At 40.7% G+C, this 25,508-nt stretch overlaps 2 protein-coding genes across 2 annotated transcripts; one reads left to right on the top strand and one right to left on the bottom strand.

Moving 5' to 3' along the window:
* Window positions 1-1,281: 1,281 nt before the first annotated feature.
* Window positions 1,282-7,293, top strand: LOC307015131 (GTPase KRas). Its single transcript, XM_079643546.1, has 5 exons — window positions 1,282-1,585; window positions 1,789-1,901; window positions 3,825-4,003; window positions 5,014-5,173; window positions 5,586-7,293. The coding sequence occupies exons 2-5, from the start codon at window positions 1,791-1,793 to the stop codon at window positions 5,697-5,699; spliced, it is 564 nt and encodes a 187-aa protein (XP_079499672.1). The 5' UTR covers window positions 1,282-1,585; window positions 1,789-1,790; the 3' UTR covers window positions 5,700-7,293.
* Window positions 7,294-8,336: 1,043 nt separating this feature from the next.
* Window positions 8,337-21,616, bottom strand: pold1 (polymerase (DNA directed), delta 1, catalytic subunit). Its single transcript, XM_079643327.1, has 27 exons — window positions 21,462-21,616; window positions 20,237-20,425; window positions 19,601-19,714; window positions 19,316-19,456; window positions 18,953-19,078; window positions 18,682-18,850; window positions 18,427-18,541; window positions 18,162-18,291; window positions 17,841-18,007; window positions 17,643-17,747; window positions 17,338-17,478; window positions 16,434-16,544; window positions 16,140-16,331; window positions 15,971-16,059; window positions 15,768-15,884; window positions 14,356-14,469; window positions 13,746-13,893; window positions 12,972-13,067; window positions 12,682-12,819; window positions 11,976-12,151; window positions 11,494-11,646; window positions 11,302-11,404; window positions 10,629-10,761; window positions 9,472-9,585; window positions 9,278-9,330; window positions 8,656-8,753; window positions 8,337-8,575 (listed from the first exon to the last, which is right to left on the bottom strand). The coding sequence occupies exons 2-27, from the start codon at window positions 20,421-20,423 to the stop codon at window positions 8,488-8,490; spliced, it is 3,318 nt and encodes a 1,105-aa protein (XP_079499453.1). The 5' UTR covers window positions 20,424-20,425; window positions 21,462-21,616; the 3' UTR covers window positions 8,337-8,487.
* Window positions 21,617-25,508: the final 3,892 nt, after the last annotated feature.

The raw sequence follows: 25,508 nt of genomic DNA, 5'->3' as shown, positions 1-25,508 counted from the left end.
GTGAGGATGACGTCCAGAGGGTGGGGCATGATGCCTGCCCTGTGTGTGTGTGTGTGTGTGTGTGTGTGTGTGTGTGTGTGTGTGTGTGTGTGTGTGTGTGTGTGTGTGTGTGTGTGTGTGTGTGTGTGTGTGTGTGTGTGTGTGTGTGGGGGGGTGTGTGTGTGTGTGTGTGTGTGAAATTAGGATTATTTTCCAAATCATCCAGTTGTAATAGTTTACTTTTGCAAAATGACATGAGGTCAGGGACCAGTTAGGACATGTATAGCTGCCTTAGCCCATTATAAAATGGTTGGCAAGCCACCTAGACAGATTTATTATCACATAAAGTAATACAAATGCCATTAATATAATCAAAAATAAAGTCAAGATATAGTGATAACATTAAAAAGTTGAAAAAAAGATCTGAATATAGTATAGAATGAAAAGTGCCATAATAAACACAAAACATAGAAAACAATGTACACCTATATTTGATTACCGATGTGTCATGAATTGAGTTTACAAAAATATTTTAATAATATATATTATCCGTTGTTGTTGTTATCTTCCATGTCCTGCTGCCCTATTACACTAGATGAATGCAGCATTGTATTACTACCCTGGTCAAGTAGGGCACACCCCTTTTATTTGGATTTTAGACTTAAATTTGATATGAATATATTTTGTGATATAAAAAAAGTTTTTTTCCAATAGGGTTCATGTCATTAGACCCAATGACTCCGAATCAATGCAGTCTGTGTTATTACTTTTAACCTCCCGTGCCATTTTCTGTTTCATTAATAACGTTTATACAGGGATTATTATTGTGCAGAAATCAAAACGTAACACTGTAGATGGGAAATGTTACCACAGGAGGGCGCTTAACACTAATTCTAGTAAAGGCAGACCATTTCGGAGAATTCTTTCAAAATAAAAGCCCTACGTATAAAATAGATAGATAGCAGTAATTGCGGAGCTGTATTGGAATGCAATAAATGATGCTGAAGTTCGTAAAGCTTTACATTTTTTGATAAAACAGATTCAATTGGTGCTCATATGAAAATGAATTCCTTTGTGATGTGAATCTAATATATCTGAGGAGTTGAGAAGAACCATCTGAGAGAGAAAAAAAGTTTGCCCGAAAAGCCACGCCCAATAAGGGCTACTCCTGTTTATGATTGGACTGATTTGCCAGCTATGGGCGGGGCTAACAGCTAACACTCCATGTGATTGGACCGTCGCGACGTCTGTCTCACTGTCGTCCGTTCATTGGTTGTTTGATGACGGGGATTAACGTGAAAGTGCTCTGCTTCTTTCAATGAGCCACAATGGAGACCAAATAGGAACTCGCACGGACTCAAGCTTTAATGTATTCATTATATGAAGTTAGATTGTGCTAATAGCGTCATCAATCTGTTTTTCATATACTGACACGTAACTGTATTGAGGAAAAACAAGTTGTGGAAAGATCCTGCAGTTTGTCTACAAGTGTCTTTGAATAAGGAAATCGTCTCAGGCTAACGTTATGTAGCAAGCTAATCTCATTTATCCATTTTACTCGTTATTTTAACTATCTTTTCACTGGCTGTGATAGACTCCACTTAAGGTAAGTACGATGAAAGACTTCTACCAATATCGATTCAGTAACTATGTACTTAACATAAAGAAGTAACGTTGGGGAGGGTAATCTTAAATCTGGGTCAGTGTCTTCGCCATGTCAGTGTGGGGAGGAAGAAGCTGTGATTTGTTCATCTTCACCAGGATCTCCCCCTTGATACTTGTTTAATAGCATTATTTGATGTTTTCCAGGCATGACTGAGTACAAACTTGTGGTGGTCGGGGCAGGAGGTGTGGGGAAAAGCGCTCTCACCATCCAGCTCATCCAGAACCACTTCGTAGATGAATATGATCCGACCATTGAGGTGAGGTGCTGCCCATCAGACACAGTGACATGGAGAGGAAGAGGTGTAGCAATAAAAGTCCTGCAATCAAATAGTTACTCAAGTAAAAGTAGAAAAGTATTAGCATTAGAATAGACTGAAAGTACTAATTATGCAGATTGGCCCATTTCAGAATAATATATATCATGTTATTTACTTTGTACACTGTAAGGGAGCTTGTGAATGTTACCCCAGGTGTTTACTAAAAGTTTTCATTATGTTTCACATCACTAATCTAAATCTGCAATGTAATTTAAGGTATTTAAATACATTAAAAATAGTGGAGTAACAATTTACCTTTGAATTATAGTGGAGTAAAACAATTTTTTTTAAAGTACAGTACTTGAGTTAATCTACTTAATTACTTAACACCACTGTATAATAATAGCCTATATCTAATCTATGAGTTTACCACGGAACTCATTAATGGGAGTTTTTCTTGAACTAATGTGGCTTTAAAGCTTCTTAAACACCCACTGCAAAACCACATCTGTCCTGTTACCGGACATCAACTAATACACAGGAAGATATGATGTTACCCACCCTTGTGCCTTAAGTGGTTCATCCTTCCCTTACATGTGCCTTTTACAATATTTAATATATAAAGATTGAAGCAGGAAAGCCTATGTAGTGTTTTCTCATAGGCCTATATTAGTAAACATTGCAATATTTCAAATCAATCTGGCCAATTATGACCAAGGTATGTTTGTGTCTTATTTAAATCTCGGCTGGGCACTTTAATAGAAAGAATAAATACATTTTAAATAGCAAAGCAATACTCCAGTACAAGTCAAGACTGCCATTAAACACCTTACAAAAGTAAAGCAACAGGGTGTACTTAAAAAAATTAGGAGTTAAAGTATTAATCTTGCAGCTGTATGAGTCATATTGTTATATTAGTGTTTGTGCTCTATTGACAACCATTTACTGGAAGTCCCTGAGGCTCCCAGTGAAATGAGTTAACGGCTTTACGCTCTCTGACGCTGCTGATGGACAGATCGGTTGATCCCATTTAGAGTATTTATTTAGAAGAGGTTGCAGGGTAGTTCAACTAGAGATTGTAATTGCTTTCGAGCTATATCTGCTTTCTTTGTCTGTGTTCCTGTAGTTTAAACTTGATGTGTTTTTTAAAATATTGTGTATATTTAGCTTAAACACTTTTATGCTACTGACAAAGCCAGGGCTCGGTCAGGAAAGGTATTTAGTCATTTCAATGTGATCTACCTGGTTAAATAAAGGTTTAATATTGAAATAATGTCACTCAAGTATTAGTCATAAACATGGAAGACACATGTTAATGCTATTGCTAGTCAACAGCTTATTGTAACAGCTTCACATACTGCTGGGTAGTTTGTTGTGTTTTCTTAACCATCTGTTTGTGTATGAACAATACAATTAATGTGCAAAGTAAACAGTCACAATAGATATTAAAAAAAAAACAGTTGAGTATAACGTGACTGTGTAAAGGGGCAACGTGGTATTAATAAGGCCATGATGTCACAAATATGCTGCACCATCAGAGAGGCTGAAGGCTTTATTAAAAACGGCAGAATCCTCCAAAAGTTGAAATAAAACCTGCTAAAACTCACTGAAGCAGATCTCCTGTCAGCCCTTGTTAGTATAAAATAATTTCCAATGACATAAGTAAATCAACACAATGCTAAGTTTATCACGTTATCTCATATTCTTCCCACATTGATGCCTAGAAATCCACACAAGTTGGTTGTAAGTCTCGTGAGTCAAACACGTTATCGCCACTTCTTTACAAAACGTTCCATTCAACAAGTTGCAGCATGACGCAGCGGTGACTGTCATGGGAATGAACCATGATGCAATCCGTTGCCAGATTTCTTGGCATGCTCTTCTTTTGGCCGCCTGCATGATCATGTCGACGCTGTGTTTCAGGACTCGTACAGAAAGCAGGTGGTGATCGATGGAGAGACTTGTCTGCTGGACATCCTGGACACTGCGGGTCAGGAGGAGTACAGCGCCATGAGGGACCAGTACATGAGGACAGGAGAGGGCTTCCTCTGTGTGTTCGCCCTCAACAACATCAAGTCCTTCGAGGACGTTCACCTCTACAGGTACTAGATACTTTGGGCTTTACCTAGTGCATATCGCCATACTGTAGATAGCTGAACAAAGGAGCTGAAACAACACTGTGAGAGAAGGACTGTTAGTGCATTCCATTTCAATGGTATGTGTTTGACTTGGCACAATTAGTGTTTAGATGCGCCTAGCATACTTTCAGATGTGAGTAGTGTGCTAGTTCAGACAGTCTAGCAGTACAAAGGCAACTTCCTGATGAGCAGGAACTGTAATTATCTGTGCCGCATATCTGCTGAATATGGTGAGTTCAATGGGTCAAATGCACACTACAATCTTGTTTGCAAATTCATGAACTGCTCCAAATATATAAAGCAACACTTCACTGCAACTAATGTTATTTTAATATGCGATTAACCTGCAGATTATTTTCTGGACTTATCGTTTGGGCTGTCGTCCAAATTATAAATATGTCAAAGACAATTAAAAAAAATTAAAAAAAAAATTTAAACGAATAAAAAAAAAAAAATAATAATAAAAAGTCCATCTAAGTGTTTCAAAACCAAGGTTATCGCACGCTCACTGCTTGATAGCGCGCGGAGGTCCGTTTACGCCGGTTGTTAAACAACATCGTTATGGGGAAATGCAAGTCTGCGTCCAAATGGTTGGAAGATAAGGAGGAAGGACAATCAATACTGTATATAGTCAATGTGAGGTAAAGTGTGTCGCCAAGGTAACCGGTTAGAACTCAAAGTGGCGATGAGGTCTTAAAATGTATGGAAAGGGTCTTAAAAAAGCTCTTCAAAGGTCTTACATTTGACTTCAGGATTCCTGCATATACCCTGAGTGTATATAAAAATAGCATTGCTGGCATGAAAAGTTACCTCAACAATGAATGAATGATCAGAATAGTTAGGGGTTATTTTTCTGTCGATCGATTTAAAAACACAGCCCTACAATACTGATGAAAATATGAGTTGTTGCAGAGATAAAAGTCACTTGTCCACAGTCTCTCTTAGATGCTTTTTGTGTGTGCCGTCCTCCTCAGAGAGCAGATCAACAGGGTGAAGGACAGCGACAGTGTCCCCATGGTGCTGGTGGGGAATAAGAGCGACCTGGGAACCCGCACAGTGGAGTCCCGGCAGGCGCAGGAACTCGCACGAAGCTACGTAGTCCCGTTCGTCGAGACCTCTGCCAAAACCAGACAGGTACGTAGGGTGTATGAACGGTTAATGTGTTTCAAATGTTGTGTGTATTTAGCTTAAACACTTTTATGCTAATGACAAAGCCAGGGCTCTGTCATGAAATATATTTTTGACATTTCAATGTGACCCACTGGTTAAATAAGGGTCTAATATTTAAATAATGTAGATTACACTCAAGTGTTATTACCGAGTCATAAACATGGAACACACATTTGAATGTTATTGCTCGTCAAAGCTTATTTGAACAGTTTTCTTAACCATCTGTTTACAATTATTGTGGAAAGACGCTCATTTGCAGTCTGCAATGATGCATGCAAGAGCCTCTGGTTATGGACAGCGTTCCTACAGAACCTAAAGGACCAAATCATTACACATTACATTTTTTGAGACAAATATTTCTTTGTCTGTTTTGCAGGGTGTGGAGGAAGCTTTCTATTCACTAGTACGTGAAATTAGAAAGTATAAGGAGACCAACCGCAGCAACAAGAAGAGCAAGAAGAGCCCGCAGAGACGTTGCACTATACTATAGCAAAACACACACTCACACACACACACACACACAGTAGCACATCCTTTATCGCACTTGTTTCATGCTTGCCCTAACACACTGCACCTCCTCTGTCACGTTGGATGGAGGTGGCATATCTCCAGACAGGAAAGCAGACGTGGCAAAATCCATTTTCACTGCTGTCTAAGTTTCCATTTACAGTGTGGCACCACAATGCTGTAAGTTCATTTTTTTTCTTTCAGTTTTCTGAACAAACATCTAGAAACTGCAGTTTTAGTTGAGTTTAGTTAAGTTTGTCAGACTTAGTTGGAGTCTGGGATAAAAAGATTGATTTGTCTGTAAAGATATTTCTCTTTGACTTGTGATTTTTGTCCAGCCAGTGATTTTACAGCTCCTGTTGACAACACAGCGGTGCAGAGAGTACTTTGCACATTCAGTCCAAATCTCCAATATTGTTCTAGGACTCTCTGCGTAGGGTGGTTTTTTTTGATTACTCGGAACACATCTGTTTTTATGGAGTCCTACATGGAAATATATTGACCAGTACAATGTTTACTGTGAAAGGGGTTAGGGTTATTTGCTTCTAGATGATTGGTCAATACTTTGGTAAATGTTTGTTGTCTTCCCCTTCAGGTTTTTAAAAGGTTAGAGCGTCCTCTGGGGCTTCAAACACATCAGCAGTATTTTTGTCTCACAGCATTTTCATTGGATATATACGGTATCATGATAGGATCACCACATTAACAAAGCCTCGAAACTGTGTTCCAGTCTCCTAGGTGCACTTTATTCATTTCTATCTAGGTAAAGTTTACTCAGGAATATGGTGTTTTTTTTTTTACAGGAATAACAGACTGAAAGCTGTGTCAAATGCTTGGTTGGGATGTGTGTGTCCATCATTAGCTTACTGTTTGAAGTGTCAGCCCTGCTGTTTGTTCCACACTGTATTCCAAAGTACACTTTTAATGCACATTTTGTTATGTCAGTGTTTCTGGTGGTTTAGTTTAGCAACATTTAAACCACACTGGTGAAGAAACGGGTGTTTACCTCGGCTTTTCTCGTCAGAGCTCACACACAGAAACAGTCCTGTTAACTAATCATGCTTCATAATAAGTGAAATAAAGGTTGAGGAATATCTGGATAGCACTCCGGTCTGAACACACACGAGACAGGATGGATCTTTAACCCTTTAGGTACTGAGTTTGCCTTGAAACAGCACAGCAGTACAGTTAACCCAATAATATGTCAGAAGAGGTGTGTGTTCCCAGTATTGGGCCTTCAGATCATTCATTTATCATTAAGGATATTAAATAGGGCATTTCAGTTATAGCCATGTGTGTCCTCTTTGGTATAACTGTCACCTAAATAAAATGGATAGTTAAACTTCTATTTTTAAAGCATTAAAAAAAAAAACAGCATTCCCCGATTTAAAAAAACGTCTGCATCAACAAACTGCTGTCCACTTATTCATTAAGTGTTATGCGCTAACCTCAGTTAGCATCCTGCTAGCTGAAGTCAATTCATCCATGAAGGGTCTCTAGCTATGGTGTTTAAACAGCAGCATTTCAATCTGTAATGAACTCTGCTGTAATGAACAAGTAAATGCCTTCAGCTTTAACGTGTCGTCTGTTTTGTTTATCCAATGTTGATCTTTGCTGGTTAAGATTGAATGTGTGGTCAAAAAAAGAAATGCACGACACAAGAATTTACCGCCAACACTAAAAGGTTCTCACATCCTCTAAGTAAAAGTACTAATGTCACAGTCTAAACGTACACCATTACAAATAAAAGTCTTGAGTTCAGTAAAAGGTATGATCAGCTAAATGTACTCAAGGATCACAAGTCGAGTGTCAAATACATGTAGTGCAGTTAAAGTACAATAATTCCCTCTGAAATGTAGAAGTACGAAGTAGCAGGAAATGGAAATACTCAAGTAAAGTACAAGTAACCCAAAATATGTGAGTAAATCTACTTGTTTACATTCCACCACTGCACACTAAGAAATGTAGTGCTTGAATGCCACGCCCACTTTTACTGATAAGACTTGAAAGATAATATTATAGCGACCTTGTATAGGATGCTGAGGGTGTCACTCAGGCATCCCCCGTCTCTCTGCCAATCATAGAGCTGCACCGTGATGCCGGTTGAGGTGCGGGCCTGTGGTTGGGGGAGCAGACGGGGGAGGGGTGGGGAAGTTGTGACGTAGACACTGATATATGTGTGTGGGAGGTTGAACCCACAAGCTGTACATGAACCTGTGATCATCTGAGAATAAGAAGAGTTATTAAAGCCTAATAACTGGAAGCCTGTTTCCCACTCCATTTGTGAAATATAATCTTTCAAGAGAGAAAACTAGTTCCCCACTCAGTTCGTGCGATCAAACGTTAACAATCAGGGTTTTGGGGATGTGGTTTTTGAGGTATGAGTGGCACAATAACTCTGAGGAAAGCAATGAAGTTCCTCTTTTCATTTCCTGAAAAATGACACTATCACAATTACTATGACGTCAATAAAGTTGGGGACTGTAGTTTCATACAGCCGAAACCCCTTCACACAGGAAATACTGCATGTGCATTTAGTCTGGCTCAGCATCCTGTATGTACAGTATTTGGTCCAATACAAATATTTCAATGATAGTGAAATGATCCTATGACGAAGAAATAGATTGTCGCTTGATTTTATTTTACAAAAAGGACATTTTATTCATAGTAGAAAACATAGAAATAGTGTAACATATATGCATTTTTACAAGCACTACAGACATAAGAACAATAGAGACGATATGAGTTTGCGGTCATCTGGAAGGAGCCTCTCACCATCCGAAGCGATTCACCAGATTGCTCTGGTCATCCAAATCTTTCTGGACCTTCTTCCTCATGTAGAAGATGGGACAATCCCGACTGTGGAGGAGGGGACAGGGTTACTGTGTGCTCAGCCACGATTCTGCAGTGAAACATTTAAATATGTGATGTTTATGTACCTGGTACAGAGCACATCCTCATGGAGGGAGCCCTGGCACCGCTGGCACTGAGTCCACAGGCGGGAGAAACGCTCCTCCAGAGTGCTCAGGTGGAAGATCTGAAATTGAAACCATAAGCGTTAGAAATGTATTGATAAGATATGAAAACCTTAAAACACTTCAAAATAACCATTTGAGTGATGCTTTACTAGAAAGGGTTAATACATAGAATAAATACTGGAATTTAACATTGAAATAGTCGTTCTGCTTGATCTACCATAATACATGATATTGAATTCTCTTGAAGTCTCTCTGAGGAGCTACCAGAAGGCAATATGAATAACTTTAGACAACCTTTGATTAAAAGCAAAACAAAAAGCAATAACTCAAAGCTTTTATACAAACAAAGGCACAACTGGAACCTTCAAGTCAAATCAACTAAGCCCAGATAGTGAGAAACTGCCTCATGGATATAAAATCGAAAAGAAAAACCTTATTTCTGTACGTAGCACTAAAAATGGTTTGGCCCTTTTCCAGCGAATTGACTTTATTTGATTCATGGTAGATTGATCCCGTGGTAAGTTGCTTTTGATCAAAACATTGGATAAATGAAATGTACATGTTATACCAGTTATTCGCCCACCTCTTTTTGGTACAGTTCAGACTCCTTCTTCTTACAGAAATCGCACACAGCGGCTGCAAAGACACACGGTAGATGTTACACACACAGATCTCTGTAAAACCCCTTCGAGTCAAAAGTGGTCTAACCAAAAAAGCGAAACCACTTGTTTTAGGGAAAAAGGAAATAGTAAATCTTCAAAGTCTGAGCACACATACTGTCGCTTTTGAGCACGGCTTTGCAACCGATGCAGGTGCTCCTCTTCTGAGCGAAGGCCATGAGGCCCCCGATCTTCGAGGTCAACACCGTCTTACAGCGCGTGTGGTCGCCCTCTGAAACACACCAGGAAATCAACTTTCACTTTTAAAGCTTTAAAAACCATACACATGCAAAGTGTCATTTATTTAACTAGCATATCTATATTACATCTTTAGAATCAGAAACAGGTTTATTACGAGGTAGGTTAACGCATACGAGGGATTTTACTAGGTGTTGTGGTGCGTATGTAACATTTCAAAGAGATAGAAAACTATTTAGGAAGTATTTTAAGTGTATCAGTGTTCATTTCATCAACGAAAACTATGACGAAGAATGTTCGTTAACGACCTTTTTTACATGACTAAGACGAGACGATGACGAGCTAAAAATAGATTCTTGATAACAAAAACAATGACGAAATGTATATTTAGTTTTCGTTGACGAGACGAGACGGGACTAAGGGGTTAATCGTGCACTATCGGACATTCAAAAAGCAGCATATTTTCCCCCAAGTGTCCGTCTTGTCTGTCAAAATGCATCTTACGTTTCTAACTTGCAATATCATTATTTCTGCTCTCTTCACTCCAGAAGAGCGATCTCCCTGTGTCTCTCTGTGTGCGGGGGGCGGGGCCTAACAGACATGCTGCAGCGGACACAGAGATCTGCCGGGGGCGGAGCGTTCAGAGAGTATAGAGACACATTTTGACTAAAATGTAATTTTTCATCGACTAAAAGTTGACTAAAACGTTTTGAGTTTTCGTCGAATAAAACTAGACTAAAACTACGAAGGGTAGGAATGACTAAAATGTGACTAAAACTAATAACCATTTTCGTCTAAAGACTAAGACTAAATCAAAAACAGCTCCCAAAATGAACACTGATTGGCTGGACTGTACAGCATTGACTCTTGCTTTGGTTGTTGTCAAAGTAAACATTAGATTACTGAATCACGTTTTTCCTAATAATAGGGCTTTAAAATGTGTCATGTTATTTTCTAAATTAAAATAAGACTATCGTATGTGTGTGGTTGTAGAATAGGGCTGCACCCAATGACCTAAATTGCATCAAAGCTTTTTGAGTTAATCGAGGAACTGTTTCAGCACTATCGCAGACTCACTGAGCAAGATGTTCTCGGCCTTGCTCTCGCCCAGGATGGGCTCAAATATTCTCAGCAGGGGTTTGGACAGCTGCTGCTCCAGGTAGTATTGTGTGTCGATGGGGATGTTGTTCTCCAGCACGAAGATCGGGTCCTGAAGAGACATGTGCGAAAAAATGTATATCACCGGAAATGAACATGTGTAAAAGCAGGGGGACGCACCCACACATCCTAGCACTTATAAAAACACCAGAAGAGATCAAGAAGAAGAATTATTACTTATTCCTACTATTTAAAGTAGCAATAATTAGACAAATGACAAGGAATTGGTTAAGGAATTATAAAGTAAATATGGAATGGAAAATAATAAATCTAGTTCATATATTTGAGTAAAGATTGGAAAAGTGGATGAGGTAACACAAAATATAACCAATGACCCTCCAGTGAGGTGACTGTTCATTTAGAATTAATGATGAATCCGTAATCTGTTAGCTATACGATATTAATAGATGTTCAAACTGTTTTTTTTGTCTTTTTTCTTATCCGTTGATTGTTATTTTTCGTATTATCTTTTAAACTGCAGTTCCCTTTGTTGTGTACGCCCTGTGATTTCTTAAAATGCAAAAAACAAGAGAACAGGGGTGTACAAATCAAATCAAATGATGTAGACAAATAATTAAAGATCACTACAGACCTCTGACTTCATGTACGCTGCCACTCCCTTTGTAGCCTTGATGATGACGTACGGCACTCGGTCCCCCAGGTTCGGGGCGCTGCCGGCGTCTCTTTTCCTCATCCTGAGAGACATCAGGACGTTAGATTGAGCGTATCCCAGAAAAACATGATGTTATATATTCATTGAAAGGAGAGGCTGAGTGTCACACACCTCTCGGCCAGCTCTACGTGCGCCTGTTTGCCGGCGTACTCCTGCGCCGTGCGCGTCAGCTCCTTGGTGATGACCAGCTGGCTGATGTCGATGCGGTTGCACAGCAAGTCTGAGATCACTTCTTTAGCGTGAGCCACGGCACCCTGAGGATCCCTGAAGAGACATCACAACAGCAGTGATTACTTTCAGAACAAACCAAAATCTAATAGTGTTGTTAAGGTTCGTTGTCTTTAGATAAATGTAGACCTTTTCTTTTTTTTAATTATTATTATTATAACATAATAATACATTTGATTTATTTAGCGCTTTTCCTGGTGCTTAAAACGCTTCATGCTTAATTTGCTTATTGTGTCAGGGAGTTGCAGGATCATAAGGTTTGAAAAGTAAATGTATCTGATGGATTGTAAAGTGAATAATGTCTGAAATCACTGGATATCTTCTGCACTGATGTTTCAATAAGAACAGAATGTGTGTGTCTGTACCTGTCTATGAGGCATTTCTGCAGACAGGTGTTGATGAGGTTAGCCACCAGAGGGCAGTTGTCCCTGCGGACCGTCTCAATGCCTTTACAGTCCATCTTTTCATGAGTGTCTGCACTTCCGGAGAAATACAGGCCTGCGTAGCGCTTCTTGTTGATCAGCAGGTATGGGTAGTACACCTGTGGAAGGGACAAAACACACCTCTAATGAGGGGGACGCTCAAACTATTCTATGGTCCAAATCAGCGTTTCCGCCAGGGGGCCGTCTTGCCGTCCAAAAATATTAATAATTCGAGAGAAGATCGGGAGTTTGTATCGCTTGAAATGACAAAAAGGAAAAAGGACAAGGGCATCCCTTTGTTGGAGGGGCAAAGGAGTCTGGTGGGATTCTTTTCGGAGCACCGGAGCCTCGCAGCGGCGAAACTGAAGCTCCATGGTAAACTGTGGTAACATGCTTTAAAATGTAAAAATACAGTATCTATAAGGGACGGCTCAAGTCAAAATTCAAAACAACCCCCCCCCCCATCCCCCGCCGCCGCCGCTCTCGGGGTGGACGCCCTCTCAGCCCTGGTCTGGCGGAAACACTGGTCCAAATCATGGCTTTTACGTTTTGTTCTCAAGCACGTGGGCCAGAAGGGCCCATTCAAGACACAGACGTTAAAATGACTAAGACAAATGCTTTGATAAATCTAAGTGGACAGAAATGTTACCTTCTCAAACTCCAGTTTGATGGGAGGTGTGAAATGAGTCGACACCCACTCTGCCGCCTCCCTCCCGATGTTCATGGCCTCCTGCACTGTGGCAACTCCGAGCTTAACCATGACGGAGTCCGTGTCCCCATAAATAACCTTTAAAACATTTAAATAAAAACATTTAAACAACGCATACACAAAGAGGGTCCATTAAACAACTTCAGATAGGAGGTTCCAAAGCCTTCATACATTAAAGGTGTTAACTACAAGTAAGGAACAAAGATAGGATATCGGGCGCAGTTCCTCACCTTGGCATCACCTTGGTAACCATTGGAAATGGTGTACTTGGACTCCACCAGCTGTTTGGTTTGCTCGATCATCTGTCTTCCAAAACCTGTGACGCTCTAAATGAGAGAAAAGACGATTACAATTTAAAATCACTAAATGATCAGTGGGGTTGAAACCAGAGGCCATCAGCAATGAAGGAAAAGCATCACCATGTCTTTCAATGACAGGGACAAAATTGCCTAAGGCTTTTTATCTCAAACAGCTCATGTAGAAACAGCTCTCTGTGGGGGTGTAACCAAGTCAACCCTCCACAGAACAGCAAGAAAAACAGATTGTTGTGGCTGATTGTAACACGTTTGTTCCACCTGTTCTGGTGCTTCTATCTACACACACATCTTTGCTCTACATCTTTGTAGTTTACCCTCCCAGCTCTGACTTTAGCCTGAAGTTAAAAACAGCTGTGTTTGAGCCAGAGTTGTAAACATTTGGTATTTTTTAAAACTAAATGTTGTGAGTGGCAGTCTGCAAACTGTTTAACGGTGCACATTTTACAGGTAAATGTTTATTTCTCAAGCTAAGGAGAGGTTGATATCGATTCATGTATTGTAATAAGTTATCCATATAAGTAGACCTATGCCTAATAGTATTATGTTGAATCCATTCAAAACTGCAAGCTGCCATAATGAAACCAAATGTAATGAAAACCCTCTGTTTGGTTTCCAATAATTGTATCAAAAGGAGAACAAAGTACATTCACTTTAACACCGACATGAGACCCAGAGTAAAGTGCCCACCTGAGAGATCTCCAGGCAGGGCAGCTTGCCGACCTGAGCCCCCGTGAAGCCGTACACGGAGTTTGCACTGATTTTGAGAGCCAGCTGCCGGCCGTCCAGCACCTGCCTCTTGAAGGGGTCCGTCTCATTCTTTAGCTCCGTTTTGGCCCTGTGGACAAAGTGGGAGAGAATGAGCAGGAAGCTATGTCTGCCAAATTATTTTTTCTCTGTTGTGACTAAAATAAATAATAAGTATTTTATAAATGATTCCTGAGTTTTGTTCTGGTACACCATCTTTAGGCCTGTAAAGTAAATACATTCATAGTTGATCTAATCAACTGGAAAACTGTGTTTAACAGAGATTTGCCAATACGTTTCCTGAAAATAACCATTCAGCATGAAAAAAGGACTTAAGAATTCTTAGTCGCCTTATACCAAATCCACTAATTAGTCAACTACTTGATGAAGACGGGCCCCCCCTACAAATGTTGTTATTTTTCCAGAGACACTACAAGGGTTACCAGCAAGTAAGATTCGATGGATAGGTACAGTGGGACTGGAGCCGTCTACAGAATAGCAAACCGTTAGCTTTAGTTCAGGTCGGTCTAATCGAGTGATTTATTTGACATACTTCTTCCTGGCAGACAGCAGGTTCTCCAGGATCTCAGGCAGGAGTCCTTTCCTCACGGAGCTTTTCACAAACATGTCCCCAGTGGGAGTCTTGATGAAGTTCTCTGGAGCGAGGCTGAAGAAACACAACCGGTTCAGATGTTAGCTCATTGACAACATACATGAACACTTTTACGTTTTATGTGTTTAATTGTAAATTGAAGTCTAAATGAATAATAAAAGCTGAAGATGGAAGTCATTGACATGTTCCAGGTTAAATCCTTGTAGAGAAGTGATGTTAACAAAAGTGTAAACTGTTAACTAAAATAAGCCTACAGGCTGGTTAAATGCATACTCAGTGATACAAACACAGGTATGGTGAAAAAAGAGAGAACTATTCGAAGCAGAAAAAAAACAGCGTAATATACCATCTGACAATGACAGATTTTTCTTTTGGGATATTTTACAAATCACTCCCCTTTCAAACTCTATTCTTGTTATTTTTAACAACTTTTTTTTGTTACTGTCATATAGTATTTTATAGATGTTAATAATTGTTAATAACTATAATGATCATATCAAGGTGTGCCTTAACCTCACTGAGCTGAGGTTATTTGAGCCTCTCAGGAGAGAGCTCTCTTCCACCTGGTTGTAGAAAAGCTCTTTAAATTCGTTAGCATAGCTAGCTAACCAGATGCTAATAACAACAGATTTGTTAGCATAGCAAGCTAACCAGATGCTAATAACAACAGATTTGTTAGCATAGCAAGCTAACCAGATGCTAATAACAACAGATCGCCACTGTGCTTACAACTAAAGACACAGCCACGCAAACACTGCGCCATGTGTACGGCTCCTTATAGGTACTGCAATATTTGAAGAGCTGGAGCAGCGTTCCGATGCTCTCCGTTACACCATCCAGACGAGACATAACCATGTGAAGACCTATGGTGAAGACACGTTACGCTCGTGTTGTGTTCAATGAACTTGTCCTTGGTCAGGAAAAACAGGCACTTGCTTGTTTAATTATTTTGCGATCTAGATTTCTTCTTCTTTTTTGAAGTGAGAAGTTGTCCGTGACTGACCCCCCCCCCAAAACGAAAACTCTTCGGTTCTCCATGAATTACACAAGTCACCCAAATCAGCGTTAAAAAAAGCGGGAGGCGCCGAAAAGCGACTAATTTGCATCACTGTATACTGAAATCCCCATTTAGCTCATAAGATTTAACAGAAGGAAAGTGGCATAAATTCGACATTTTGTGATCCACATTTTAGCTGCAAGACGACGAAGTTTAGAGAAACAAAATATATTCAGAGCCTTTTAAACGTTTACAATCCAGAAGGGTTCATTTGAAATGTTTGCAGTTTGACACAGATCAAAAACAAATTCTCTTTTGGATTTTGAAACACACTCAAGCAAAAATAACTTCTGACCTCAGTTGTTCCCCTGAGCCTTTCTGCAGCAGGGTGGTGTAGCACAGATTGTGAGCCATCATGATGGACGGATACAGGGAGGAGAAATCCAGCGTAGCAATGGGGATGCTGTAATACCTACAGAGAAAGAGACGGTAAAGGACAGGTATGAGAGAGGCTTCACACTGAGAGCATACACTCACACTAACAGCAGATGTACATACCCTTTCTCCGGCTCAATGACAGTCGCTCCGGTGTAGTCTTCTCCTACTTCTGTCTTCACAACAGGCATGACCAGGTCCTGCTTCATGGCCTAAACACACACAGACAGTTTTCATACTTAAATCTGTACATATACATACAGTAACTCTCCCATGTGTTTGCCTTGGCTACCTGTCGCAGCAGCTGAGAGACGACCTTGATCTGCTGCCCTCTGGAGAGCAGGTAGGTGAGGGGAACGCCCGTCACTCTGGCCATCTCCATGTAGTTAATCACACACATCAGCTTCTGCAGCAGGCGCAGCGGGAGGTAGGCGTCTTTCAGGCAGTAGACGGCTAGACGGCGACGAGTCTGCTCGTTGCCATTCTGTGGTGGAGAAAAACAAACAGGAGGGAAGTTCATTTTGAATCTTTTCACGATAGCAATCTCTCTTCCAGATGCAACAAGTTTCACCAGTTTGTGCTTTACCTGCAGATCAGTGATGATGGAGTGCTGCACATCCTCTTTCTGTTCTTGTAGGAAGTGGTAACTCACAGCGTTCAGTGTGTAGGAGCGCAGTTTATAATCCCTGAGAAGAACCTGAGACAATAATACTAATCAGACTGTGTTCAATCAAAGCGGTCTGACTCAACTGCTTGTAACTTAAATATTGTTAAAGGAGACATGTCATGGCCATTTCCACTGATCATAATTCCATTGTTGAGGTTTACTAGAATAGATTTATATTGTGCAATTTTCCAAAATCCCTTTGGTTTCTCATCAGCATCTCTGTAAACTACGTGTATTCACTGAATTTCACTCTCTGCCTTTAACGGCTCGTTGTAGCTCCAATAGCTCCAGCCCCCACCCTCCCTGTGAGCACAGTGTGCTCTGATTGGTCGAGACGTTGTGAATCGCGCTGAGCTCCGTGGAGGTGTGGTTTCCTTGTTTAGCGATACACAGCGAAACACAGCCAAACTCATCCTGAGCACACACAAAGTCACAGCCGAAGTAAAAACAATAAGTGTGTGTGTGTGTGTGTGTGTGTGTGTGTGTGTGTGTGTGTGTGTGTGTGTGTGTGTGTGTGTGTGTGTGTGAGGAAGTCCGTGGATTGGTTAATTTGGACCAATCAGCCTGGTCCTAGCTCTTGCCGTGGCTACTGGGTATCCCTACGTAGCGATACCCAGAAAGTAAACAATGGAAAATGAGAAATCTCCAACGAGGCGTTTGGGGAGGTCTTCTCTGTGTTAGAGTTTTACTCGCTACAGGGTGTACTTTGAGGGTTTTTGACTCTGCAGACCGTTTACATTAAAACCTTCATAAACACACAAGGGGATGGGTAATAACCGGAAAAGCATGACATGTCTCCTTTAAAGTTGATGTTGAAGCTGACCTGCAGTAGATCAAACTGGACTCGGCCCTCCATGTTAATGATCTTGTTCTCTCTGCGGCCCATCTGCTTGCTCTGGAAGTTTAAGTCTCGCATGACTGACTTGATGCCTCGCACCCGGCCGAGGTAGGGAAAGAAATTCACCTGAACACCAAAAACATGTTTGAGTGAGTTAAAAGACAAAACAGGAATGTCTTACACAAATATGACCATTAATACATTCTTCTGGAGGTTGTGCTCATGTACTTTTGTGCATTACTGTTAATCTGGTGATTTTACAACTTGTTTGATTTCACAAAATGTGGCACCTTTAAAGTAGCTGCCCTGTTGATCAAGTAGGGAAAGTCAAAGTTCTGGATGTTGTATCCGGTGATGATGTCTGGGTCCACTGTCCTCAAAAACTCAGCCCAGCTCTGCTCACAGAAACACAATGACATAACAAATGATCAACAACAACACGTCTAATAGTTATGTTTTTTAGGCCTCACTGAAGCGAGTGTGCGTACCTGCAGTAGCTGTTTCTCCTGTGTGAAGCATAAAATCTGAGAGCCCACGATGCTGGCACAGGACTGGAGCGTGAACACGGTGCGGATGAAGGGCTCGGACTCACCCTGGCGCTGCACCATAGAGGCTATCTGAATCACAGGGTCTTTGTCTGCCTCTGGGAAGATTCCTGGGAAGATAAATGTTTACATCAGAATCAAACTCTGCATTTTCTTTTCATCGAGTATGTAAGTAAGGTCAAGTATATCTGATCTCGTGGCCAAAAATTTGTAATGGGTTTTAGTATGCATGCTGTTTAGAGTGCAATAGAGAATGAAACCCACCTTTTCTTCCTGCACACTCGATGTCGAAGCTGAGCACCCTGAGCGGAGCGATCCTCTGCCAGTCTCCCTCTGTAGGGTGACTTATCAGATCTGTCCATCCCACATCCACCTCGTACTGACACAGGCTCTCCTAAAGGACAACACGGGGGGAGGAAGATGATCAACATTGTAAAAGCCTGACAGAACAGTTTTTTATGATCACTAAAAGTCTATCGTCAGACCAGACAGTGTTATGCAACAAGTTGAAATGTGAACTTGGACCTACCTTGCTGGGGTACCTAGGATCTGTTCCCCCCACGAGCTTCTCTTCACGAACTCTGAACTTGCTTTTGGGAAGTTCAATCCAGCAGCATCCCACCACGTCACAGTCCACCATAAACCTAACAAAGAGACACTCATTAGGCTTCAAATAACAGATATAGTTGCTTTAATACAGATGTTTTGAAAAAAAGAACTTTAGAAGCAACACGTTATCATATCATCTTTACCATAATACCCAAAGACACACACACACACACACCTTATCTCAAAATCGATGTTGGCCTCATAGGATTGGTAGCACTGGATGGGGAAAGGTCCGTACTTGAAGCCCTGCTCCAGCAGCCTCTTAGCTGGGGCGATGAGACGTGGCATCGCCATGGTAATCCGCAAAAAATCCAAAATGCGTTTCCCATGGTAACCGTACATGCCTGCAAGTGTAAAGTTGGGTGAAATCCTGTTTCATATTGATCAGATTAAGAAACAGACTTGTGAGTGTTAAAGATCCCTTCACACACTTCACTTGTACTCACTCTCTTTGCGGGTGATGTCCACAGCCAACACTGTGACAGATATGTTGTCCTTATTGGAGCGCATGTCCTTCAGGACAGCAGAGTTCAACTCTCTTTTAAATTCACCCAGGAAGTCTGATTTGAACCCTTTTCAAAAGGAAGCAGAAAGAGGAAACATTGTAAGATTTAATCAAATTCATCAATTATTTTAGGCTAAAAAACTGGAATCATTCAGAAAAAATGCTTGCCAAAAAGATAGAAATGTCTTCTACTGAGAGAATGTTCAATGGTAATGTACTGAAAGCTAATGTACTGCGCAGATGTGTATTATTTTTATATTATTCGCAGATTCTATGTATTGACAAAGTAATGGCAAGTACTCACCAGCTGGTGCAGGAACATAGAAGTAAGGCGCAAAACCGTGGACATGGCAGCACACACTGTTGCCACTGTCTGTCACCCCAAACATTCGAATGATCGGGACTTTTCCCTGGGACTGGCCGGGCATGCCTGCCACCGTCGCCCCTGCAAAGTGGAAACAAAACAGATGGAAATTTGTCTTACATACAGCGCCCGTATTTAAGCAGGTGATCAGTTTCTACACTCATCAAGTCATTTAGTTCCAAACAACAAAGAAAAAAAGATGGCTGGGTTATTGCTAATAATTACCTAAATAATAGTCGAGATCAATCTGCTGAAACACCAAACTTTCTGATGACGGGTCCAGGGAAGCGGCAATAGGCCGCCGCCAACGAGGGTTCAGGTCTGCTGAGAAGAGGTCACCTGAAAAACAAGGTGGATAGAAAAGTTCAAATCAGTGCATTATTTATTATTCCAAAAAGCACAGCCAACAACTGTTGAAGCATTTGAGAAAATCGAATCAACACAGTAAAGGTCATTTGAATTTCCTGTAACAAGTTTAACTAAATCCAGTCTGTTATTGTTAGAACACAGTTGCATTATACACAATGCAAAGCCATTAGCTAAACCTGCTTATACTTGAGAACTAAGCAAGCTTAATTTACTCAAGACATCACTGTATTAGTGATTTGGCCATTCAGACCTGGATCCAGCAGCCACACAAATTACTTACCTAAAATAGAAATAAAAATCACACTGTAAAATAACATTATTATTATTATTATTCGAAAGATAGCTAGGTTCTGCAGAAAAGTATTGTGTAGATGCCCCAGTTTACAGTACAGCTTGACATGTCATTTACATAACTCAATAATCTCTTCCTTAATCAGGAAACCATTGTACTTCTGCCACCTATGACTGTGAGCTTTTCTGTCCAACACTTACCCACGGGAATAACATCATGCCCTGCTTGCCCCTCCATCTCCTCTGACTCCATCTCTGCTTCTTCAAACATGGACAACTCCTCTTCAAACTGCGATGGACTGTCCTCCCATTCATCAGAAGGTTTCCCCCGTTTGGCCTGGGACGCACCGCCAAATTTAGGGCCACCATTGCGTCTTTTAGAATCCATGCCTGCAAGAAACATTGGAGGGAAAAGACAAGTTATACGGATGATTACAGAGAAAGAAATAGCTTGACTTTGTTAAGCAGGCACCTATGATAGCAGAGCAATACACCCTGAATGATAGTAGTTATATTAGTGAGTGTAATCAGAATCTGAATATCAAAGTCCTCCTGTTCTACCCTAAGAGAGTATTCCCACCTGCAATGCAAAACATTATGATAGATTACAACTGAATTGACTTGGGTTAACATTCCTTATACTGCTATGGAACATTTGGTATGCACTATGCAGTGCCAGTGCATATAGTCTGAAATTAAAAAACTATGGGTTTGCATGGACAGTCAATAAAAAGGTTTCCAAAATTGTAATCACAGTGTGTTTCTCAAAGGACCTGATGAAGTGAAAAATAATACTAAAAAGAATAGTGCAAACTTGAACAGAAAAAGAGGAGACAACATTTGCAAAAGTAAAGTAATTAGAGACAAAGTAAACAAAAGATGCGTTGTTGTTAATTTCATAAACAGGGGGAGGTGGAATGTAACCATCTGGATGTCAGGTGGTCGCACAAAAAAATGAGAGACAACCATGCACACTGCACAGTATGTATTGTAGCCCATTAGCCGTGTAACTAACATGCTTTAATCCTTGTAACTGCATACTACACATTATCCAGTAGGCATCATGTACACTAGTGTAAGCCGCATTGTGTGTTCTCAAGCAATGCCATTTCAGTTAAGTCCACTCATGGTTAAAGTTGATCACTTATGCACGTGTTAATTATGTACTTTTACATTCAACAGCTCCCTGCCAGATTTCATATATTTTAACCTCTGTGTTACATCAGTATAGTTTATGCAAGTTCCTTTTCGGGGAGACTACAGGCTGTTTTCTTTTGTTATGAGCTATAAGCAAGCTAGCAAGCTCCAAAGTAACCAAAACAGACCATCATGCCAAAGCTAATCTTTCTCAAACGCAGCACAGATCTAACTATTTACACTGACTAACCAACAACAGCGGGTACGTTTCTAATAAAGTTATAAATACCTATCAAAGTTACTCCTTCACAACAGCCCCCGACTGACAAAAGCTCCCGCCACTATCCTTCAATTTGTGAACTTTCACCGATGAACGCGGGGAAAACTTGTTTCGAGGACCAACAGCAAAAGGAGTAGACAATGACGTCACCGAAAAGGCGGAAACTCATTGGTAAAGACAAGGAAGTAAAACACGGAGCGACTGTACCCTGCCTGCGCTGTACCCTGCCAATGAAAAAAGACCTGAGTTCCCGGCAAATTTACGTCAAAGCGTACGCAAGGTGAGGGAGGGAAAACTGCCCCCCCGGTTTATATTGCATTTGTATTCAAAGCAGTACGTCTTATCATTAATCTCCACTTGTGGCCTGTACTACGAAGCAGGATGGGGTTAACTCAGAGTTTTCGGTCCTAAAGACTCTGATTCACTTCTTACCTTGTATATTATCTCCATGGTAACTTCCAGTATCAGTCAAAAGACACACCTTCTCATTCGAAGGTTTTTATTTATTTTTATTAATTTCTACATTGTAGATTAATACCGACGACATCCAAACTATGAAAGAACACATGGAATTATCTAGTAAACAAAAAAGTGTTAACAAATGCCTCATGAAGCTGACAGAGAGAAGCCAAGTGTGGGCAAAGCTGTCATCAAGGCAAAATGGGGCTAATTTTAAAAATCTAAAATATTCAGATTTTTAAAATTTATTATTAATTTTTTTTTTTTTACTAGATCCTTCCAAATGTGTTATTTTATAGTTTGGATGTCTTTAGTATTAATCTACAATGTAGAAATGTATTAAAATAAATAAAAACCTTCGAATGAGAAGGTTTGTCCAAACTTTTGACTGGCACTGTACATAGCCTATCTAGTATTTTTCTATTCTTTTTTTTCACTTTATCTGCAATATCTGCTGTTGTAATCATGAACATTTCCCTGTTGCGGGACAAATAAAGGATTTCTGATTTGTATTCAGAAAATTGTCACTATGTTTTCTGGCATTTTTTTACAAACTCACAGAAAACAAAAATCAATAGAATCATATTTTCAAGTTAAGAATATATAGGAGGCATTCGAAGGCTAACCTATCCTATTATTTAGTTTCAGGGTATTCGCTTTAAACTGTCTTTAGGATGGAATATCCTAGATTAAGATTTAGTGAATAAAAATGCATAAATATCGATGCCCTCTAGATGTCAGTGACCAGACATTACAATCTTTTCATTTAAACCAGTGCACTCATCACTGTTTGTCTGTACATTTCCCTCAAAGTTGTTGGGGCTTTCTGTCACCCTATCCAGACATACACATGTACATACAAAGGAAGAAATCAGAGGTCAGAGGTCACCGCAGACCAACAGATGATAATGCTTTGCTCAGGTCACCCCAGCTGTGCAGGTCTTTACAAAACTCAAGAGTCATAAATCACAGGCCCACTCTATCATGACTAATATACCTGTGGTCCAGCCTATAAATGGTGAAGGTGTTGGACCATGGATGTCCAAAACATTTTCATTGAGGGCCACATACAGAAAAATATACAAAGGGCTGTATCGAAGGGCCACTCACTAGAGGTATATTGCCTCATAAGTTCAGTTATAAGTTAGCAAAATCAATCAAATGCAGGTAAATTATGCTTGTGAGTGTTGGCAGCTTATCCCTTAAAACAGAAGCCTCAGATTGATTATAATAACAAGAAATAGGAAGGGTGTATTTCAAGCTTGTTATGTAAATAACGGCCCCTACACACGGCGACTTGCGTTGAAGCTTGCCGGCGGGCGTGTCTGAAGCTCGACCAACAACCAATCACATGAATCTCCCGCCCCGGACACACAAGCATGGGGTTTGATTGGCTAGAGCTTGTACTAGCATATGATTCGATTGGCGATTCGACGGACTGCATTCTACACATGGCCAGTCCGCCCCTAAAAAATGTCTATGCACATGTTATTATTAATAATAGTACTCAAGGCCGTCCCTGGCCAACTTGGGGCCCCAAGCGACATTGTGAGATGAGGCTCCCCCCCAACCGACAGGAGTGAAAAACAAAGTACTTTGCAAATATAATTCCTGTTTATTATTATTATCAACACAGTTACTTTTTTATACAGTGAGGTAAATGGTAAATATGCATGTATGTCGTTCAGTATGCGTTTACAGTAGGGATGTTAAGATTCACCGATTTGCATCGGTGCACCGGCATAAACGTTAAAGATGCGAGTGCGCCGGTTGAAAGAGTGCACATCGGCTACAGTTTGGGTTAACCTCGCGATGCATCGATTGTAGCGTCTTTGCATCGGTAAAAAAACGATTCATTCATATAATATCCCCTCATCCCTTCAGCACTCCGCAGAGACGATCTTTGATCTTTGCTTCGCACTACGGAGGCCGAGATTCTCAGTTATCAACACACATGGAAGTTGAGGAGAAAGACAAACACAGCGCACCGAAAAATACCTACAAATCAAACGTTTGGCAACACTTCGGATTTTTCAAGAAAGAGGGACAACTTGAAACATCGATCGCTAATTGTAAACGTTGCCGTGCCGCTTTAAAGTACACAAGTAGTACGAGGAACTTAGCGACGCACATAAAGAGGCGACGTGGGGTCTGCGGCTGAAAAGAAAAACCTGAAAGTTAGACATATGAGTTAAATCACTCAGTGAGGTGTTATGTCAGAGAGAATGGTGTTTAGTTTACAACAGCCTGTGACGTGACTGCCAATAATAGTTTAAAGGTCCCATGTCATGCTTTTCTGGTTATTACCCGTCCCCTTCTGTGTTATGAAGATTTGTATGTATGTAAACGGTCTGCAGAGTCACAAACCCTCAAAGTACACCCCGTAGCGAGTAAAACTCTCACACAGAAAATACCTCCCCAAAACGCCTCGTTGGAGATAAGTCATTGTCCGTTTGATTCTTCCGGGTACGCATGATGTCAACCGTACCCGGAACGAAATGGAACAATCCGTGGAGCCGTTACGTTACGTCCGCGGGGCCGTTACGTTAAGCGCCCGCTGATTGGTCCAAATTGACCAATCCACGGACTTCCTCACACACACACTCAGTGCAGGCAGCTCTGCTGATTTCTCCTCCCTGGCTGCAGGCTGATAACAGACAGTTGGGATCGCGGCGAAATTCTCTCTGCAGACCCATTCTCACAGCGTTTATCAACCTTTTTCTTACTCAATATCAAGCCACACTTATTGTTTTTACTTCGGCTGTGACTTTGTGTGTGCTCAGGGTGAGTTTGGCTGTGTATCGCTAAACAAGGAAACAACACCTCCACGGAGATTTCGCGACTCCGCGCGATTCATAACGTCCCGACCAATCAGAGCACACTGTGCTCACAGGGAGGGTGGGGGCTGGAGCTATTGGAGCTACAACGAGCCGTTAAAGCAGAGAGTGAAATTCAGTGAATACACGTAGTTTACAGAGATGCTGTATGAGAAACCAATGTGAGTTTGGAAAATTGCACAATATAGATCTATTCTAGTAGACCTCAACAATGGAATTATGATCAATAGAAATGGCCATGACACGGGACCTTTAAATGTCTTCCTTACAATTGTAGCAGTTATGAAATACCTGTTTGTGAAAGTTTATTTGTATTTTTTATTGTTCATATAGAAACCACACCACTGCTTTCTGCTCACTGGTGAGTTAGCCTATGAATGAGTGTTAAGCTAATCAGGCAGGCAGTTGTATGGGCATTGAACATTGTTAATCATGGGCAATGCATCCTTAAATGGTAGCCTATATAAAGAATGCTCGAAATAACTGCATCTCCATTAGCCTATATGGCATATAGGCTAATGGTATATGCCATATACCAGAGACTGCCTTCTTCATGTCGTGAATTGCAGCTGATGTTTTAATATGGTAATTGGCAAAAGTTTGACATTTGACTTATACAATAACCCACCTTCGAGTGAGGCTCTAGTTTCTTCATGTTTTTTTTTCTCCCTCTTGCTTGCGCCGGCCGGACTGATACTGTCTTTTTGCCGACATCTCTTCACCTGCAATAGTGGTATCAAAACCGTGATTGGTCAGATGT

The sequence above is a fragment of the Notothenia rossii genome (genome assembly GCF_949606895.1).
Source record: "Notothenia rossii genome assembly, chromosome: 8".
NCBI lineage: Eukaryota > Metazoa > Chordata > Actinopteri > Perciformes > Nototheniidae > Notothenia > Notothenia rossii.
This window is presented reverse-complemented; position numbering and strand designations above follow the sequence as displayed.

What these genes read in the sequence shown, in the direction of transcription:
- LOC307015131 (XM_079643546.1), top strand. Translation starts at nt 1,791, where the DNA reads ATGACTGAGTACAAACTTGTGGTGGTCGGGGCAGGAGGTGTGGGGAAA. An exon ending in GAGGACGTTCACCTCTACAG is followed by an intron (nt 4,004 to 5,013) that starts GTACTAGATACT and finishes CGTCCTCCTCAG; the next exon opens with AGAGCAGATCAACAGGGTGA. An exon ending in CCTCTGCCAAAACCAGACAG is followed by an intron (nt 5,174 to 5,585) that starts GTACGTAGGGTG and finishes TCTGTTTTGCAG; the next exon opens with GGTGTGGAGGAAGCTTTCTA.
- pold1 (XM_079643327.1), bottom strand. Translation starts at nt 20,423, where the DNA reads ATGGATTCTAAAAGACGCAATGGTGGCCCTAAATTTGGCGGTGCGTCC. An exon ending in CACGTAGAGCTGGCCGAGAG is followed by an intron (nt 11,405 to 11,493) that starts GTGTGTGACACT and finishes GATGTCTCTCAG; the next exon opens with GATGAGGAAAAGAGACGCCG. An exon ending in CTGAACTGTACCAAAAAGAG is followed by an intron (nt 8,754 to 9,277) that starts GTGGGCGAATAA and finishes TTTCAATTTCAG; the next exon opens with ATCTTCCACCTGAGCACTCT.